General features: G+C 50.0%; 1 protein-coding gene across 1 annotated transcript; it reads right to left on the reverse strand.

Annotated features, from left to right (window-relative positions):
• Positions 1 to 6,019: 6,019 nt before the first annotated feature.
• Positions 6,020 to 20,748, reverse strand: TTPAL (alpha tocopherol transfer protein like). Its single transcript, XM_004585833.4, has 5 exons — positions 20,619 to 20,748; positions 16,606 to 17,074; positions 13,711 to 13,904; positions 11,338 to 11,448; positions 6,020 to 7,009 (listed from the first exon to the last, which is right to left on the reverse strand). The coding sequence occupies exons 2-5, from the start codon at positions 17,057 to 17,059 to the stop codon at positions 6,731 to 6,733; spliced, it is 1,038 nt and encodes a 345-aa protein (XP_004585890.1). The 5' UTR covers positions 17,060 to 17,074; positions 20,619 to 20,748; the 3' UTR covers positions 6,020 to 6,730.
• Positions 20,749 to 21,004: the final 256 nt, after the last annotated feature.

A 21,004-nucleotide genomic window follows, 5' to 3' on the forward strand; every position in this document is an offset into this window, starting at 1 on the left:
GGTTGATGAGCGTAGGTGTTGTCCCGATTTGCATCCCAGCTTTGCTGTTTCCTGTTGTCCAACTGGCCGGCTGATTTCTGAGTGCACGTGATGCTTTGCTGCCCTTAAGCCTGTGATGCTGCCTCTCTGTATGTCAGTGTTCATACCTGAGATGGTTAGTATTAGCATGCAAGAGTGTTTAAAAAATAAGGTTATTGTGTGAAGTGCTTAAACCATTCCAAGCCTGCTGACAGTAGCTGTTTATCTCCCTGAGGCTGGATGGTATGCAGAGGTCAGAGACGCTCAGCCAAGATCCCAGCAAGGCTGGTTTCCAGGTATTTGTGCAGAATTAAACAGGTGAAGGTAGAGGGGACAGGCTTTATGGCCAGGGATGGGGACAGGCGGCAAGCAGGGCTTTATAAGGATTGTTGGAATCAGCGGTTTATATCAGTGTATGGAGAGAAGTTTACAGGAGATTTAGGGGTGGACAGGGCTAGCCTCCTTATTTTGTCAATGGTAATTAGATAGCTGACTTTTCTTAGTGGGGAGAAGCCAGGTTAAGAGCTTTAAAGACCCTGAATTTCAAAAACATTACAGTGCCCCTTTCTCCATCTTATGTAATTCAAACAAAAGCAATACTAGGCTGTAAAATAAGTGTAATAAAATCCAACAAAATTGTTTTTTCTCATAATAACTTGGATATTAATTTGAAGTAATAAGTACTCTTTAAGAAGCAGTGACAGACTAGAAGGAGCAGTGCCACTGCTGTGCTTGGCCAGATCCTAAGAAGTCTTCCTGGTAATGAGACCCCCGGTTACTCAGGGGAATTATGCACACAAGTGCTGAATTACACATAAACATAAGTAACGCCAGCATCCTGAGTAAGCCCAGGATCAGACTTCAAAGCAGGACATACTTTTTGAGTCAGCAGATCTCATGGTGTCAGCTCACTTGTGAATCACCAGGATGAACGGGGCTACAGGTAGAGGCCATGGCTTCGAAGTCTGGGACTCGCTCTAGGAATTTTTCAGCTACTTTGACCTAGTCACGGCTGGGAGAAAGCTTTGTAGGACTAATCGTGCTGGATTAGGTTACTTTTTTTTTTAATATTTATTTTTATTGGAAAGTCAGATATTCAGAGAGGAGGAGAGACAGACAGGAAATCTTATGTCCACTGATTCATTCCCCAAGCAGCCGCAATGGCTGGAGCTGAGCCAATCCGAAGCCAGGGGCCTGGAGCCTCTTTTGGGTTTCCCATGTGGGTACAGGGTCCCAAGTCTTTGGGCTGTCCTTGACTGCTTTCCCAGGCCACAAGCAGGGAACTGGATGGGAAGCGGAGCTGCTGGGATTAGAACCAGCGTCAATATGGGATCCCAGCGTGTGCAAGGTGAGGACTTTAGGACTTTAGCTGGTAGGCTATTATGCTAGGCCCTGGATACTTTCTAGATTGGTCTTGCCTGGGTGGTGCTTGGTTGGGAAATAAAACTTTCTCTTGCTACTCAAAGACATTGCTGAAGGGCTACAGGCTAGGTTTTCCATGTAGTGTTTGGTATTCTAGGCCAAACCAGAACTTGGGGCAAACATAAAGCAGGACAGGCTCTGGTCCATCCTAAATTCTTGACTTCATTTTTCTTTCTACACATCCTCCTAAAGTGGGTATTCATGGGAGTTGGGTGAGTCACGTGGCAGATTTCTACATACTGACAGCAAACACCAGACTTTGGCTTCTCACTGGGGATTCCTGCTCATTGCTGCGCTCCTGTGGGTTGGTCAGCCTGTTCTGGCAGGTGCCACCCAGCCAGCCAACCAGCCAGCCAGGTGATGTCTGTATCCTCAGGTGAAGAGCAAGTCATCCAATGTGTGGTATTTACAAAGGGTCTTTGAAAAATTCATAAAGATGGAATTAGATATCGTGTTAATTTTGGCTTAAAATTTTTTTGAAATCCATAATTCTCTCTACCCCAAATATTTATTTATTTGAAAAGGCAGAAAGAAAGAAGGCTCACTCCCCAATGTTCAAAACACTTGGGGCTGAGTCAGGCTGAGGCCAGGAGCCAAGAACTCCACCTGGCTCTCCCAACATGGTGGCAGGGGCCCAAGCCCTTGGGCCATCTGCTGCTGCTTTCCAGACCCGTTAGCAGGTAGCTGGATTGGAAGCAGAGCAGCCAGGACTTGAACCAGCACTCCAACATGGGATGGTGTTGTTGCCATCAGCAGCTTAACACACTGTGTCACCATGCTGGGCCCTAGCATCTACCTGATACACATTTTCCACGAACTTTTTGAAGCCCTCCTTGTTGATACCATATAGATAGCTGTGTGTAACAGACAGTGAGCAGGCATTACCTATATCGCTGTAGGTGGTGATTATCTTGGCCCACTTCATTGCTCAAACTGAGGCTTGGAGAAGCAAATGACTTGTGTGGTTGCTTAGTAAACAGCAAAATAAAGGAAGTTACTAATCACCAGAAGGCAATAACTAGCATTTCAGCAAGTTGCTGTATCCAAAGTGCAAGGCATTTGGTCTGGTAAGAGCAGGAATATTTGGCTAAGAAAAATTTTTTCAGAAAAGTGATATCCTGAGTATCTTCCTCCTCCCCAGCTTGAACTGCAGTTATGTGAAATTTGCACTGCCATGGGTGCAGGTGCCAGGACTGCCCTCTGTAAGGAGTAGGCACAGAGAAGGGGCTGACTCCTAACAGGCTTCTGACACTGTACCCAAATGAGAAAAGCAGGCTGGGCACAGGCTGGTGTGAAGAGCTACCTGGCCACAGTGTAAGTACTAGCCTGTGGCATCAAACAGCATGTGTGCTGTGGTAAGAGTAATTTCTTAGTGGCTTTGTTACCTGTACAGCAGACCCGCCATGGCACCTCACTTTTATGTTCTGCTGTGGGGTAGAATGTGTGCTCCCCTCTAAACAGGACAGGTGGGCAAAGCAAGACTTGGACCAGAGACACTTGGGCTATACTCTGGTGGCTCTGAAGGGGTCAGAAACTAGCTTATCGGAGCTTCCAGAATAAACTGTTGAGTGGTCACTTGGCTCCGAGAGCAGCAGGACTGCTGCTGTGTGATTTTGAAGAAGTCAGAACACAAGCCAATTTCCTCCGTACCCCTGGGTGTGACTGGCTGTGTTCTGCACACACTCTGGCATAGTCTCACTGCGCATGAACGCCATGTACAAGATGTGCCATCATCATGTGTATCCTGGTTCACCTGGAGGAAGACCTGTACCCAGACCCCTGAAGTCACCCACCTCAGAACTTCTGTCACGGTCACAGAACACCACACACCTTCAACCTTATAGGGTTTTTTAATTGTTGAAGTCCCAGTCATGCATACTAAAATGTACATATTTTTACCACCTTGATTTAGAAAATGCACTAGAAAAATAAACCTCTTGTCAAAACAAACACTGAAGTAGATGCAGGAGTCACCATGGGTCCCTCTATGCTCAAAGCCAAACTGAATTTCAGTTTGAAGCAAGGAATGAGACCAGAGGCAGCAACAGTGCTCCCTAGCTGGTCAGGAAAGTCGCCCAGCCCCCACGGCCCCATCAGAGAGAGGGAGAGGGAGAGGGAGAAAGAGACGCACCAGAGGCTCTCAGCCAGAGAAAGTTCAAGTATTTCACTTGGAGTAGGTTCCTACCTGGAGTGCCAGGAAGCCACCAGTATTACCACTGGTATTACGAACAGTTCAATTCTGAGAGACATTCTTAAGAACTTACATGTTTCCCTAATGTTGGCGTGTTTCCTTTGGGAATCTCCATGCCTCTCCCAGACACGGGAGGGCCACTAGCACGCCAAGAGCCCAGCCACCTTCTCCCGACATGCGAGCGCTCTGGGCGGAAAACATTCACGTGAGGCATTAGAATAAAGCCATGACATTGCTACTGCTTCTGCTGCCCACAATGACAAGACATGCCCGTGACTGGTATAAAGATCAAATGCCACTTAGGAATCTAGAAGGTTTGACGCCAGAAGAAATCTAGAAGGTTTGACGCCTCACAGGAATTCAGGGGAAAGGACTCTGGGACTCAGTGGGGACAGTGTCTGGGAACTGGAAGTGCTGAGGAGCCCCCGACAAGTGCCCCGATTGAAAGCAGCAAGGAAGCCTGAGGGATCCAAACCTCAGGGAAACTCCTGGTGAGGAGGGGAAGGAGGGAGCACTTCTAGGGGTTCCTGTAGGTTCCACCCACCTTTACCCATGAACGCAGGTGTGGTTTTCAGGAAGAGACATGATTTTCCAAAACTCTCTGTGGGGCACAGGGGAAGAGGTAGAGGACAACTCCTGTATACCAGAATCTATGGATTGATTTGAAAGCTTTAAGTGTCAGTTCATCCAGATCCTAAATGACAAGCCAAACGGGTATGGAGTGGGGGGCAGAGTCACCTCTAAAAACAGAATAGGGCATTCCTGAGGCAGTAAAGCCAGTGGAATATCAGGACGGCTTCAGAGTTCATGGTGTAGGGGATATCAGTGATTCAAAGCCAGAGCAAGGTAAGGCTGGAACCGAATGGAGAGGAGAGTTAACTTCCGGGTGTTTGTCAACCTGCCGGAACTCTGCCCCATGAGAAAACCTTCCAACTTCTCCATTTCTGTTGTTGGTGGGTTTGCTCCCTGTGTACCCCCTACCCTGCTGGTGCCACTACACAAACACCCTGGGAAGTCTGAGAGGCCGCCTTAGTATGTACCCAGGGACGTCCTGATTGGCAGCTTGGTTCAAGCCTCTTGGGGTCCAAAGCTCCAGGATATCTCTTTGAGGGCAAACCACAAGTGCAGGGGCTCCGAGAGGCAGAGAAAGCTCGCCCAATTCCTTCCCTCAAGCTGACAGCACAGCTTCTTGGGCCCTTACCTGGAAAGGCCTAGGAACAGGACCACATCCTGTCTGACCTTTGAGATGTTTCTCAAAGCATGGCCACTCCTGTATGAGGTCACTCAGAACAGGCCAATGGCCTGAAATGCAATATTGAATTAAGCAATTCTCTTCGTCTAAAAAACCTTTTCCCCTCTCTTCCCTCTGGGAATCTGAGAAAGGTTCTCCAGCCCAAGTCATTGGGTTCTGGGTGTTCTACATCAGCCATTCTTGCCCTAGTTAGGCCCTGACAGCTCATAGTAGTTGTATCCTTGTCAGTGGGAAAAAGGCAGCCGCAACAGTGTGGTTTGGGCCTTTCCGGTTCAACCAAGACCCTGAGGATCCAGGGTTGGTATTTGCGGTTTTGGAAAGAACTTCCTAGAATTGGCATTAGTGAGGTAAGTAGACAAATTTTTACCAGCAGCTTCTCCAGACATTTTAAAAAGTGCACTAAAGATGAACAACTTGGCAGCAGCAGCCTGGCCTTGCACTTGAGAGCACTGCTCTCAACAGCTGTGTGCCTCACACACTTAGTCTGATAGATGCACGGGGAAGGTACATAAACAGTACGTAGCACTGGTAGCTGTTTCACACCACGGTCACAGGGAATGAATGTGAAAGGAATCAGGTGGAATGCCATCACATGGACACCCTAATCTGATGCTGGGGCTAAGGCTGGCATCCTGATGGGGAGGGTCTAAAGTGCCGAAACGCAGAGCCGACATTCAGCCTGGCTGACTAGTCCTTCCAGTGAGCCTGGGAGAGCTGGGGGCCCAAGAAGTGACCCAGCGCTGTGCTTATTTACAGGGACCAAAATGGAAGAATCTCCAGCACTGTCGCCACTGCAGACAGGTTTACAATACATGGCCATACAAGATCCTGGTGGCCATCACAACAGGAAGGAAAGGCAGGGCCAAATGGTGACAATCCCTCCTGGAAAGGGCCATGTGACTCGCAGAAAAATAGGACCCAACCACTTGTATCTGGGCAGTCATCTTCCCAGGCACAAAATGGAACATTCAGGAACTAAACCAAATCCCAGCACCTCAGTAACCAGAAAAACTCTAGCCATATCCTTAATCCTGCCTTGTTTCACCTGTGAGAAAGCTGAGGCCCCCTGGGGGAAATCTGAGCTCTGTTCACACTGGAGCCAGGTCTCTTTCTGAGGCCAGAATTCTACTGCAATTAAAATCCCATACTTCTAGGACCCTGAAAGAGTCTACCAAGACCCAGGGCTAAGGCTTTTTGGGTTTAGAAAAATCCAACTTTCTATCACAAGATTCAGCTAGCGGATTCCTGCAGTGCTTTGGTCTCTGGCTTCCGGATGTCACCAGGGAGTGCTGACCATCCTCAAGCTTACTGGAGTAGGAGCAGGTCCTTTTCAAGCCCACTGATGGCAACTGGGGTCTGGGCCTCTAACTTGTTTCCTGATGAGCAGCAGATGTCTACAGTGGCTCCTGTGAAAGACACAAACACCTCAAGCCAAAGCTCACCGCTGTCCATCTCTGGGTTTGACCAGATGGTCTCACAAAAACAATGCCAACTGGCCAGTTGGGCTGTTTCCTCTGGAAAATGGACTCAGGGTGATGTGGGCCCTGACACGTCTTGCTTCTGACATGCATGAGAACCCATGTAGCTGTGGATTAAGAGATGCAAACCAAGATTCCAAACACTGGGAGATCCTTGGGCCCATTTCCCACTCCTTACATGGAGTAATTCAAGTAGGAGACGTTTAGTCCATGATGGGCTCATGGTTAAAGCTCTCCAAAGGCTGCTCCTCAATGCCACTGTTGAATCCCAAGGAGTGAGATTGAATCCTTGGCCCCTTAAATTCACCTTGGGTGTTTCCAAAGGGAAAAGGAAAGGATGGAAAGATGGTGACACCCGTGGGGGACTGGTTAGTAGCAGGAGTACAGCTGGGATTTCACAGCTCGCATGGAGTCATCACACTGCACATCTGAGGTTAGGCCCTCTGGCAGCAGCGCATGGTCCAAGATGCTGTCGCAGGTGGGGACAGGTTGGCAGAACTCTTTCACAAAGTCATCCTCTGAGGCCAGCAGCACTGCGTTCCAGGTGGCAGTGTCCAGCTCGCCAGCTGTGCCCCCATATTCCCTGGGGAGAATGCTTCTTGGGAGGTTTGTGTGGAGAGAGTTCAGGTCAGACCCATGGAGGAAGAACTGAAGGGGAGATGAAATGAACACACACATACACTTTGGTTAATTGCTGAGGCAGCAACATCCTCTGGGGTAGGAGCTCCAGTATCTGGTCAGTGAAGGGACGACAGCTCCAACCTTCTCAATTCTCAGACCCACAACTTTGGAGGATCCGAAATTCCCCTTTCTCCAAACTGCACACTCTTATTGGCTGGATGTTCAGAGTAGATCCGAATCCAAATACTTTTCAACCACCCTCAGGGTACCATACTGCCATCACGTTTCCCTGAACTGCTGTAAGAGTCTACTCTGGTCCTCCTGTTCCTACCTGTCCCACTGTAAACTTGGCTTCTTTCAGTATGTGTCAGATCACACACTTCTCTACTAGCAACCACCAGGGCTCCCAGCTCACACACAGAAAGCTCAAGTTTGCCTGATAGCCCACCAGACCTCTCATGATCTGATCCTGTTATTCTGACTTGCCCTCTCTCCACCACCACTGTCTGGGTACTGGCCACTTAGGTCACCACCCAGCTGTTCCTCTAGGACACCAGTCAGGCCCCACCTTGCAGTCCTGTTGTGACTGGTCTTCCAGGTCTCTGGTTCATTCCCTCACCACTCAAGCTCTTGCTCAAACATCCACCCCACAAAGCCACCACATCTCACGTTCGCTATCTAACACTAGACACCATTAGTAACCCGCTGGCTGGCTGGCTATCTTACGAGCATCCCTGAGCCAGGTTTGGGGCCTTTTGTTCACCTTGCATCTAGCGGTTGACCAGTAAGTATTTTTGGGTGGATGAGTATACAAAAGAACAAATGAACAACATCAAGGGCTGCACATAAAGGCATCTCACAGGTGTAAATACCCTGACCACAGGCTGCTTGGGGCATAGTTCCAGGCAGGTACTAACAGGTCCCACAGGCCTAGCTGTGCATCCCCATTACCCTGGGAGATTCAAGCCACACAGACCCGTGTGGGCCATCCCTGAGCTGATGAAGCTAGATCTTCAGGGAATTGGGATTCCAAGTTCTGGGTCCTTAGAACCTTGGGACTATTTGTATCTCCACCTGCTTCCTCTTGACAAAGCGTATGGAATTCAGGCCCAGCCCGTAGGTTGTTAAGCCTACCAGCCCACAAGGCTGTTAAGCCTAGGGAAGGGGCAGAGGGAGAACTGTTGAGGTCAACAGACACTTTCACCCGGAAATGTTTTAAAGGCTGAGTCTGAAGATCAAGACCTGCCATGAGGACACATCACGTGCACATCTGCTGACTACCTTCTACCACTGAAGACATCTCTGCACAGAACTCAAGCCACTTCCAAAAGGACTGTTGATAAGTAACATTCCTCCTTTACAAGATGGAGCCTTAAGCTCCCTTCAGCTTTCCTGAGATGGCTCTGTATACACTGTAATTTGTACAAAGTGTGTTGTCACCAATTGTCTTAATTGTTCCTTGATGCCTGGTACTTTTAGTTTCTTGAGAAGACCCTCATATGTAATATTACCTATAAATTTGAACCATGGTATGATGCTGCTGCTCTTTATGCTTTGGAATTGTTGTCAACAACTTTGTCCATGCTTTGTGCGTTATCTTTGGGTCTCACTGCATTTGTTACTCTTATTGGGCCTCTTACAGCTGGTGCAATAAGTTCATAGGAAAGTATTGACAGATCTAGAGGCCAAGATTAATGCATTAGAAGAGGCAGTGATTATATTGGCAATGAAGCTTAACACTTAAGAACCAGATTTGGTGACACTTGCCAGAGTATTTACAAATGGATCTGTGTCACTCCTCTCCCTTATAATGACTCACACATCTCTTGGAATGATGTTAAAACTCATCTCCAAGGTGTATGGAATAGCACTTCTACTACTCTTAGCATCCAGGAATTGCATGCCCAGATTTCTGCCATCTCTCACTCTCAACTTCAGGCCATTTCCACGAGAGGCATTGCCAATCAATTTTTACAATCTCTTTCATCTTTTATTTCTGATAAGACATTTTCTTCATTCTTTACTAATTTGGGAATCACGCTAATTGTTCTCCTTTTTGTGTTGTTTCTTGGCCCAGTCATCTTTCGACGTTTGAGCTCCATGATTCAAGCCACTCGCAGAGAACTGCACATCCTTCAATTTAATATTAATAAGAAAGGGGGAAATGATGGGGTCCGTGCAGTAGGTGTGAATAACACGAAGGTGTGAAGAGAACAGCTCCCTGACTGGCAGGGCCCAGGGAGCTACCAGCTGCTTAGCAGGGCTCAGTGGATTCATCTCTGACCACCTTGACCGCACCCACTAAGAATTTTGTAATCTATTGAGGCACTGTCTGCCTCTGTGAGATGGCTTTTACAACCAACGTGAGCTTAGGAGTTAATGTTACTGAGGATGTCCTGGTGAGTGGGCCTTTAACTACACACAGGAGTATAATTAAGTCTGTGCTGTTTACCCATTGCCATAAAATCTGGCCCAGACATTTAGCATGCTTTCTGGGAAATGGCTTGATAAGAATTTTTTTTTTTTTAAAGATTTATTCATTTTATTACAGCCAGATATACATAGAGGAGGAGAGACAGAGAGGAAGATCCTCCATCCAATGTTTCACTCCCCAAGTGAGCCGCAACGGACTGATGCGCGCCGATCCGAAGCCGGGAACCTGGAACCTCCTCCTGGTCTCCCACGCGGGTGCAGGGTCCCAAAGCTTTGGGCCGTCCTCAACTGCTTTCCCAGGCCACAAGCAGGGAGCTGGATGGGAAGTGGAGCTGCCGGGATTAGAACCGGCACCCATATGGGATCCCGGGGCTTTCAAGGCGAGGACTTTAGCCGCTAGGCCACGCCGCCGGGCCCAGCTTGATAAGAATTTTACAAACTAATGGGTATGATGGGAGTATGGGTTAAAACTGCCATGACAAAAAATATAGCTACTGTGACCCTAAAAGCTATCCTGTTACTGGGACCCTAAAGGCTATCCTGCTAAGGCAAAAAAATTATAGTTACTGTGACCTTAAGGGTTAGCCTGTCCTTGCAACTCTTTAGAGCATAGAAAATGTAGTTACTTTAGCTGCTTTCATAATTTCTAACTAGAGGAAATATAGGCTGATTTCACTAACATCATAAAGATATACTTTTGATTATTGTTTGATCACTTACGAGGTTGTAGAACCTGCAGTTGTAGAGGAATGTAATGTTTATAACTTTTTGTCTTAGATCTTCATATTTTTTCTCCCTTGATGTATTTCTCCCATTTAGTGATACATAAGTTGTAGAATAAGAATTGTAGTAGGAGTGTATTACTGCATAAGATGTGTTGTCTACTGAGAAACTCTTGGTTGCAATGTTGGAATGGATAATGCCTTGTCTAATACTGAAACAATTTGTAGAATTGTCTTTGGAAACACTCACTCATCCATTGTAGAGTTGAAACTTAAATAGAGTAACTTAGCTCATTGCTAACTGCAATTCTTTCCGCCGTTTTTACCCTTGCTTTAACAAACTGTGAGCTTACAGACCTAATAGCCAACTAATGTCAATAACCCTGATCCCCATAAACCAAGGCCCCAGACCTTTTAACTCATACGTAATTCAAGGTAGGGGTCTGGTTGTCACAGGTGGCGCCTAGGTTATAGCCCAGACCTGAGGAGAGCAGATGAAGACTGGCAAGCCAAGATAAGCAAGGAATGTGGAATCCTTCCTCAATCATTTCTCAAGAAGTTGTAAATTGTGCCCCCCTGAAGCTATGTCAAAATGCCCCTAAGAAAAAACTTTGTACTGCTTCTGTATAAATAAAGCGGACAGCTTTCTCGCTTTGTCCACTACGATCAAGGAATCCTGGTGGTCCGTCTCCTTTCTTTCTCTCTTCACGCCTCATTCACGCACCCTTCCTGAGTTCCGAAACCCAGGCTGGAGCTGGACTCTGGCAGAGAACACCCAGTGCAGCTTGGTCAGTTGTGTTGGGCGAGGTAAAGACATTTCTCCTGAGGCTTGGGTTGAGACAGGTTGGGGACATCTGAGGAATTATTACAGCTCCTTTCAGTTTTATGCCCAGTGATGGCTTTTGCATCTCCTTTTTGTCACATCCTCTTGGACACAAAATACAGTATATCAATGATGACAAAGCTGGGAAGCTCTTAAAAAAACTTTCATTCTGCTCCCTTTACTATCAAGTAATATATTCTTATTCATTTTGTCTTCCCCTCACAAAAACAATTATTTGTGTATTTTATCTAGGACCTTGAGCTTTCCAAATTAGTGGTCTCGGGTCCAAACGAATAAGCTGGGACATAAGGCCTATATATCACAAATAAAATAAGAGAGAAAAACCAGTTTCTGAATTCGGGAGGCTCAGTACTTACTCTGTTTGCTATTTTCTCCTTGAGAAATGGTTTGATGATGGCAAAGATGCCTTTGAATATCCGTGGTTCATTCACCACGTGCACTGCCTTTATCCGAATGGGGAAACCATCCTGAGGGGAGGAGCAAAAGGAAGGGAGTTACGTCAAGTGGAGAATCTGTAGCCCTCCCTTTGGCAGTCCGCTTTCCTGATTGGATTCCTCATCGTAGGGCTCAGCATCAGGCCTGCCTGGTTCTCCTCAGAGCCCCCGGAGAGGCTAACCAGGAAACAATCCATGGGGACCAAGTCTCTCCTGGGACCCAAAGCTGGCTCAGGAGAGAGGTAGGCAAGCAGGTGGAGAATGATCTTGGTCTACAGAGAGGTCTGGAAAACACCAGGCCTCCGGCGTTAGGGTGGTCCAAAGCATCTTCCCTTGGATGCTAGCAGGTGATGAGAGGCAGGCAAATGAGTAGGAGTGATCTGGCACAGCCAAGTGATAAGTGAGGCCAAGCACGAAGACACGCTCCATTCAGCCATGTGTGGAGCGAAAGCAAGGGAGGCTCAGAGAAGCCACAGGTGTCGTGAGGGAAAGGAGCAGGGACTGAGTGACAGTGATACAGGAGTACACAGCTCTGGGCTCCCCCGCACAGCAGACTAGCAAGGAATGAGAGCTCATGATTCAAAACAAAACAAAACAAAAACAGCTAGAAGGTTTTGGATATTTTAACCATAAAGAAATGTTTGGGGAGAAAGATATTTACCCTGACATGAAACAATACATACATGACACATATATACATCAAAACATCACATTAACCAGTAAATAGCCACAATATCTACTACAATTTTTTTTTTAAAGAAAAATAAATGAGGGGTCAAGTGTTGTGGCATGGTGGGTAAAACCATCATCTCCAATGCCAGAATCCCAAACAGGTGCCAGTTCATGTCCGGCTGCCCCACTTTCAATCCAGCTCCCTGCCACACATGGGAGACCTGGATGATGCTCCTGGCTTCAGCCTGGTCCAACCCTGCCTGTTGCAGCCATATGGGGAGTGAACTAGCAGATGGAAGATCTTCCTCTCTCTGTGTAACTCTGACTTTCAAATAAGTAGATAAGGGCCCAGCGCAATGGCTCTGGCTAAAGCCTTGCCTTGCAAACACTGGGATCCTATATGGGTGCCAGTTCATGTCCTGGCTGCTCTACTTTCCATCCAGTTCCCTGCTTATGCTCTGGGAAAGCAGTAGAACAAGGCTCAAAGCCTTGGGATCTGCATCCATGTGGGAGACCCAAAAGATACTCCTGACTTTGGATTGGCTCAACTCTGGCTCAGCTCCACTTGGGGAGTGAACCAGAGGATGGAAGATGTTCCTGTAGGTTTGTCTTTTCAATAAGAATAAATAAATCTTTAAAAAAAAAAAGCAGATAAACCTTTTTTTCCTAAAGTCCAGTCATATTGATTTAATCACAGCCCTATTAAATATCTTTACTATGGAAAGGTTTATGATAAAATTCACAGGAAATGGACTGACTATAAAAACGCCGATCCCACCTCTATCCTGGCACGAGTCTACATGGTATCCAGCAGGAGGGATCAAAAGACTGGAAGCTAAGGAAAGCCAGGGCTCAAGCTGACAGACACGTCCAAATGGAGGGCACTGATTCGATCCAACATTAAGCCTGCTACCAGCAGGGGCTCAAACACATCTGTGGAACTCAGAGAACCATGGTACGGCTGGTATCCACGGCTCACAAGACAGTTCAGAAAACAGGGAATGCAAGGCTACGGAAGCTGTCAGACCTGAGCTGGCCTTGGTCCTAAGTCCTTCAATTTCTCTAATCATCTCAAAGACTAATCCTCACCTTAGCTATCTCCGAAGATTCTTGGAAGAACTAGACAAGCCAGTGACTCTAAAAGCATTGTGCAAATCCTTCAATGCAGTTCAGATATGTAAGAAATTTCACAGTTTCCTGTGACCCATGTCCTGTAACCAGAGGTGCAATGCTACAGACCCGAGTGCGCTCCAGTAGAATTCCATGAGCATAGGTCCTTACAGGTGGCACAGGCTCTGAGTTCTTGGAGGACTCCTCCTCCATCTTCCAAGCAAACAAACAAAACACCCAGTGGGGAAAAGCATCTCCCTGGTGTTTGGACTCTTGTTCTACAGCTGATCTTGTCCAGGCAGAAGAAACCTTCAAAAATGCTTGGAGACCCTGGCTGGAGCTAAAGTAAAACTGGACAAGGAGACTTCCTCCTGTAACACTTCCTGTTTCTCTCTGCTTGCAGGAGTGGGACATGGGATTTGGATGGTCTCAGAGACCTGCAGTAAAGGGATGGGGCCTGTGGAAAGCCAACCAACCACAGAAGAGGTGTGCAGGACAAATGGGGGAACATACCTGGAGGATGCCGATCACCTTTTTGGCTATAAAAGGGCCAAAATGAGACGCTTTTGATAAGCTCACTCCTTTGTAGTCTGCCAGAATCACAATTCCATTCACCTGGGTTTCTTCAGATTGAATGAGTTTTTCTAAGGTCAAGTATATGGCGCGGATGTTTTCGGTAATGGGATAGTTGCTGGGGATCCACCTGTCTGGGGTCACACGAGATGGACATATTATAGAAATGAGCATGGACGTGCAACCCAAGAAAGCCTAACCTTTCTTTGTGTTCAGCTTACACCCAGGGACCGTGGGCAGCAGCTCATGTTTCCCAACTCCAAATGCTGAAAAGAAAGAAGCCACTTGGTGACGAGGTGGAATGCGTGAGCTGTGAAACCAGGCACGCCTGAGGGATGGAACCTTGCTGGCTGTGTGACTTTGGCCAAGAGACTTCCTCCCTGTGAGCCATCTCCTCCTAAGTAGGACAGGCTAGTAACACCTACTGGGGCTTTCTGCTACCAAAATCCTCCTTCTGTTGATGCCACCACCATGACTTTCCTTGGGGAGCCATCAAATTAGGCTAGAATGGACTTGACCCCTGGCAAGCAGAGGAGACTGGACCAATTTGGCATCACATCCTCCTGTGTGATCCATGCCAAGTCATTTGGGGTGCCTGGCCCTTGGGGAACTGACAGTATCATCTCCTTGGCAGTGGTGAGGCTGTGAGCACAAGACTCCAGGGTCCTGAAAGCCAGGGCTGGCCTGAGAAGGCAGCTCAGGATGGGGACGGCCCTCCAGCACCCCTGATGAATCCAGCTGAGCCCACAAGCCAACAATGTGGACAAACGAGTTCTCCTTTGGGTTCCAGCCGATGTGAGCTGGCTTCCTGTTGATTGTGACACTTCTGATCACAGCACATACCCCACCTGCAGGAGGTGGTGCAAGATTGGAGCCTGGAGCTATGGAGGCCTCGCCCAAGGGCTCCTTTCCAGGGCAATGCTCCCTCAATACTCCCAATTTAAGGATCCTTGATTTTCTCTGGGGAGAGAAGATAAAATGGGCAACTTTGGGGTGTTAACTGTCCATCTCAAGAAAATCCCACCAAGATCCATGTACCTATCCCTGCCTTAGGAAAAGAAAACTTGGAGTTGGCCCCTGCAATGGGATATATAAAGTGCAAAATCCCCATTAAAACTCCAGTGTACAAATGACTCCAGCTGGCTGTTTGCTGCTGCTGACTGTGTCTTCCCACCACATAAAGGATCGCAACCCTTTCTACCACACGTCTCTGTAGGTACCCAGCTGAGGGCAAAGGCTGTGGACTCCTCCCCCTAAAAGGCTGGGCTGATGGAGAGAGTCCAGACCTGCTCTAGACAAAGGTGGGGAGGAAGTTACCCCATGAGCAACGCAGTGTGCCCAGTGTGGAAACAGCTGACTGTTCTGCAATCTTCTTGTGAGCAGAAGACAGAGGAACAGCAGTAAAAGCACTGCACTGGCTGGCTTCCAGCATCTTGTTCTCCTGCAATGTGGACTGCACTGCTTATTTTAAAATAAACGCCAGCTAACATTGAGTGGGTGAGGCCCTTAGCTGTGTGCCCGGTGTGCAGCCAGGGCTGAAGAGAACAGGTTCATCCACTGAGAGGGTGTGGTGGATGACTCGAGGGGCTCACGGGCTGAGGGGGGCACATCAAGGTATCTGCCTTCCCCTGGGCTGTTTGTCAACACAGGAAAGGAGAGCTACCAGTACTTTCTCTGTTTCTGGCTTGCTGGCGAAGAACATCACACTCTGCCTTCCTGGTTTCTTCAGCTCCGCCTGATGCAGAAGGTCTGGGGGACATGCCTCAGCTGACAGTGCATTTGATGTCACAGGAGGGCCCAGGACAAGGGTCTAGAGCTGGAGTTCTGACATTGTCCAATGCCCTATGTCCTATTTCTGAATGCTCTCTGAGGGGAGCCTCCCCCAGCTCCAGGCTAGTGGCCAAATGAAGGTGTCCTGGCACCTGGAACTAGAATCTAAAAAGGGATCTAAAGTGAATCCTCCTAGTGGCTTCAGACAGCAAAGGAAAGGGGAGAGGAGGCAGAGAGCAGGTGCCCAGCCTGCAGCGATCATCCGTCCCTCCCTCTACTCCCATAGGAGGAGCAAGAGCGTCCTGGCCACCAAACTGTACCTTGTGATCAGGGGCAGGTCCCTCAGATTCTTTCCTCTAGAGATGCAGAATTTGGGTGGCCAGGTGCAACTGAGAGCTGAGGGTGTCAGATTCCTCTACACACAGAGCTACAAAAGCCAGTCTGCAGGGGCAAGCGGTTGGTGCAGTGGCAACGACAATACTTGGATGAACTGCTTACTGGAATGCCAGGTTCAAGTCCTGGCTCCACTTCCAATTCAGTTTCCTAACACCAATGCCAGTGTACACCTTGGGGGGAGGGCAGCAGGTGATGGAGCCAAGAGTTAAAGACCTGCCATCCAGTGAGACCGTCAGGTGGAATTCTAGCTCCTGACTGTGGCCAGGCTGTCACAGGCCTTTGGGGAGTGAACCAGCAGATGAAAGATCTCTGTATCTTTTTCTTTTCCCCGTTCAAGTAAAATGGAAAGGAGATTTTAAAAAACATTTTTCAACTATTCTACAGAAAAAAGCATGAAGAAGACAAGCAGAGTGGGACAGCAACAGGTGGCAGAGACACAGAGACAGCCTTCCTAGCTCCCAGCACTTCGCCATCTTAGTCCCCCCCATACAAGGGCTGCTCCGTGTGTACCCCTCTGGTTCGGAGAGATACTGCTGGGTCCTCACACTGGCCTTGAGTTGGTTTGTCATCTGCAGCCCCAAGCACTTTGACTCAAATAAGGAGGGGTTAAAAAGGGAATACCGGATGGACAGACACAACCCAGACACACTCCCATCCTCCTCCCAATACCTGGGCGGATGCAGACGACGTGGCAGCCCCGGGGGTCAGTGTCGGGCAGCACTGTGAGGAAGCCTGAAGCCAGGACGTCCTTCAGGGCTGATGGCCTCAGGTTACTGAAGACTTCCGGCCAACTCCTCCGGCAGCTGTGATAGTTGACTAGGAGCTGCAGGGCCCGGTCATAGTCGAACTTGCGGGCTCGGAGGAAGCGTAGCAGGAAGGCATCATCGAGGGCCGTGCTCAGGTTCGGGTACTCCTTCCGCACCATGTCCCGGAGGGCCTGCACGTCCCGAAGCCGCCACTCAGGCTTCTCCTGCAGCTCCTCCCGGGCTTTGGCGACCAGTTCTTCAGACAAGGAGCACACGTAGCCCGGTGGCTCGGGCAGCTCGGGCGGGGCGGCCAGCTCATTCTCGGAGAGGGAGGTTGCAGAAGGGCTGGTTCTTAAAGAGCTGCTTTCTTCGGACATGAGCCACTAGGGTCCCTGCCAACACAGAAGTCCCAGGAGGTATTGTTACAGCCTGACACTGCGTTTCTCAAACCCCAGGGCAGCAGGGACACTTGTGGCCAAGCCCAGTGGCCTCAGAACAGGGACTCTGAACCACGGGTGGAACTGGGTCAAACCTTAGTTGTGACTGCAGTTGGAATCTTGTCAAAGGGTCTGCTGTTGTGGTGCAGTGCGTTAAACTGCTACTTGTAACCTAGGTATCCCATATTGGAGAACCAATTTGAGTCTTGATGCTCCACTTCTGATCCAGCTCCCTACTAATGTACCTGAGAAGACAGCAGAAGCAGGTCCAAGTGTGCGAGAAATTCAGATGGATTTTCTGGATCCTGGATCTGACATGGCTCAGCCCTGGTTGCAAACAAGTAAACAGAGGACCTCTTTTTCTCTCCCTGTCATTCTGCCTTTCAAATAAACAAATAAAACAATCTTGTCAGTGCTCAGGCAGTGATGGCCGATGGGCACATTCCTCACCTGCCCAGCGTGAAATGTGACAGGTACTTGACGCGACTCCTCATCTAAGATGCGGGAATTAAAACAACATGAGATTCAGAGCGATCGTGGCAATATGCACTCTGCCATGCTTGCTGCCAGTGGAATATAAGGACACTCAGCCTCTTTGGGGGGCAACTTGTCGATACCTATCAAAAGTTATACCCACCTACTCACTGTGCATGTGTCTTACTTGGCATTGAGTTCCAACTCCTGATCCCAGCTTCCTGCTAACCAGGCCTGGGGAGGCAGTGGTCAGGCCTCCGATGACCGAGTTCCTGGATTCGAGCTGCAGCCCAGCCCACCCTGGGACTCTGTGGACATCTTGGGGAGTGACTCAATGGATGGGAACTCTCTGGCTCTCACGTTAAAAGCCTAAAAACATCCCACATATCCCTTGGCTCAGCAATTCAATTTCTGGTACATATACTTGTATTTATGTGCACAATTTGCACACAGACGGTACAAGTATTAATGCTAAGGATAAAAGACTGGAATCCTTTAAAGTACACACCAGTAGAGCACTGGTTAAATAAGATTACCATGTGAGTGGAATACTATTCAGTCATGAAGAGGAACTAGGCAGATCTTCCTGACTGGACTGTTGGAATGCTTTTACCACAGACCCAAGACACTTCTCTGGCTGCCACAAAAACGCACTGGGCAGGCCTGCTGCTGGGACACGTCACTGACAAATGGCCCCAGCTGTGTCCCTCTGGATCCACTTTGCACAGGTCACTGCCAGCCAATGACAGAGTGAGACACGGGCTCCTCTAACAGGCAACCCTGGCTGCAGACCAGGGCTCTTCCCGACTTCGGCACCCTCCCTCTCGTCTTCCACAGGTGTTGCCTTTGGTGTTTCCTACAAGCGTAATCTCACCCAATACTTCCTTAACAGAAAATGAATCCAAAGAGCCGCTGCAGATGCCTCAGCAGCACAGCCGAGTTGCAAAGCCCACACACAAGCCTGTGGCTACCACTGATACCCGGAGTTCAACCAGGACAGCAGGCTGCCTTCTTGGGGATCCCCACACACCATGTCCTGACTGCACCCCCATGATCCTCTCGGTCTGCATCAAGTAATTGAGTCATTCCTCCAAATGTTAGGTCGGCCTGCCCTGCTCCCAGCTTCTCCCACTTGCTCCGGCATGCTCTCATCCTGTGCACACCCTATGTCCCGCAAGCCGCATGCTCTTCCTCCAGCTCTTCAGCTGACCAACCCTAACGCATCCTGAAGACCCGATTGCATGTCACGTCATTCACTCAACAAACACTGGAGCCCTCTCCCAAAGCTGGGACTTCGAGTCTAGTGGGAGAAACAAGTGCACAGGCAAAGCCAACAATGTCGTCTACTGCAAGGTGCTGAATGCCGGGTAGAGAGGCAAAGCAGAGAGCAGGGCTGCAGGAATCTAGGGAGAAGGGCTCCAATTTTCATAGGGTGGCCAGGAGCGGCTTCACTCAGGAGAGCTTTGAGCCGTGATGAAGAAGCAAGGGGGCAAGCCATGAACATCTGAGCAAAGAACAAGTGCAAAGCGGAGGCAAGAACACGCCCGGCTCCCTGGCAGACAGGCCTGCGTGGGCAGAGCCAGAGGAGCGGGATGGGCAATACTTGGCAGATGAAGCCAAAAGCCGCGGAGGCCCGATGGCCAGGGTTTTGGAGGCCGAAAGAACTTGGACTTGTACCCTGAGCAAGCTGTGAAAGGTTTTCAAGAAGTGACATGGTATGCTTTCTCTTTCAGAAGAACTATGTACTGTCTTGAGGCTGGGTGAGGAGGGTGTGAAGACAGAAGCAGCAGAGACCACCCAGAGACCACTGAACTGATGCAGGTGAGAGACAGGAAGAGCCTGAGGCCAACAGGCCCGGGGGGCTCCTGGACGTGGCTCTCCCCACTCCAGCATTGCAGTCCAGAGGCGACTCATGACAGCACCCACTGTGCTTCTTTCATCACCTTTAAGGCAGCACCCAGCATGTAGTCAGACCCACGGGCTGCATTCCATAAACACTGAAGCTGCTTGGGAGGGGAGGCGTGCTGAGGGAGGGACAACACCCACAGACATTTGTCATTCCAACCAGGGAGACTCATGCCACCAGGCTCCCCTGCCAGCCTAAAGCTAATGCCCCAACCTTCTCCGGGTACCTCCCGTACCTTCTCTCCTCTGCCTGGAACCTGTTGGTCCCCAACCAGACAACGCGCCCCTATTAGGCCCCAAGCACAAGATCACTTCTTCGGTGAAGTCCTCCCTGGCTGCTCCAGCAGAGTCCCTCATCCTCCTCAGCTCTGGGCTCCTGTTTATCTGCTTGCTGCGGCAGTCCAGTGCGTGGTGGGTGTTCACAGGAAATGCCTCGGCACCCCCATTCCATAAGCACACTACTCCCGATCCCCTCCCAAGTGTGTCAGGCGCATGCTCCCAGCCACACGCATCATTCCTTGCCCACAGGGAAGCTGCCATTAGCCCTGAACAGGGACCTGCGTATTTCACCACCTGTCAACTGCCCTGCTAGGCAGGCGCCTTGTGTGTTCGCATTTTCTTGTCCCTACATGTGGTGACAACACTACGGCTGCTCCCCTTTCACTGCGGTAATGTACATCTCAGGAGGGTCGAGTACCTGCTTGTCACGTTTTCGGTGGTGTCCCCTGTGCCTGGCACAGGGCAGTGCTCAGGGGACAGAGGAGAGCTGACGAGACACGGCAGGGGTGCACACCTAGAGGGTAAGCCCCACCTGGACTTGTCACCTCCACCCGCCACCGCAGCGTCCTGCGACCCCGCACGGAGGGGAAGCCGGGCATGGGCCCCACCTGCAGCCCGGCACCCCGCCGCTCTCCCCACCACCGGGGGTCAGCACGCCCTCTCTGCAGGAGCCCCGCGGCCCCCTCACTGCAGGCACCACCTTCCGGGTGTCACCCCTTCGTCAGGCGTCCCCATTTCCTGGGGTCTCCCGCTCCCCACTTCCGGTGACTCCTCCCTCACAGGGGGCGAGGGCCTCCCTCCTCGGCCCGCACGGTACACGGCTGGGCTCGCGGGCACTCACCGGCCCGGCTGCGGGGGCGGAGCGCGGGTCACTCGGCGGCGGGAGCCTCGTCCGGCAGTGCGCACAGCACAGACCCGCACTCCCGGCCCGGCCGGTCCGGCCCTCGCGCCGGAAGTGACGAGCAGGGCGTGACAGCGCCGGGAGTGCGCATGTGTGACACCTGCCGCGAGGCCAGCTCTCTGGCGCCCTCTGGCGCTCGGGATTGGGCGCTGCGGGCTCCTGGGTGGCACAGGGCTGCTGAGCGGGAGCTGCTGGGCGAGGTCCCTTTGCAGGAGGGGAAATAAAGTCCAGGGAAGGGAGGAGAGGGGCCGCCCTGGCCTGAGAGCACGCCACTGTGCATCGGATGTTGATTCAATCGATGCCGTTTTCCCTGTTTGGGGACAGTG

Source organism: Ochotona princeps, chromosome 22 (genome assembly GCF_030435755.1).
Source record: "Ochotona princeps isolate mOchPri1 chromosome 22, mOchPri1.hap1, whole genome shotgun sequence".
Lineage (NCBI taxonomy): Eukaryota > Metazoa > Chordata > Mammalia > Lagomorpha > Ochotonidae > Ochotona > Ochotona princeps.

Bases quoted from the DNA above. Each gene is read 5' to 3' on its own strand.
- TTPAL (XM_004585833.4), bottom strand. From the start codon at position 17,059: ATGTCCGAAGAAAGCAGCTCTTTAAGAACCAGCCCTTCTGCAACCTCC. The intron at 11,449-13,710 runs GTATGTTCCCCC...TCCTCCCCTCAG, and splicing joins AGGTGATCGGCATCCTCCAG to GATGGTTTCCCCATTCGGAT. The intron at 7,010-11,337 runs GTAAGTACTGAG...TCTCCCCTTCAG, and splicing joins AGGAGAAAATAGCAAACAGA to TTCTTCCTCCATGGGTCTGA.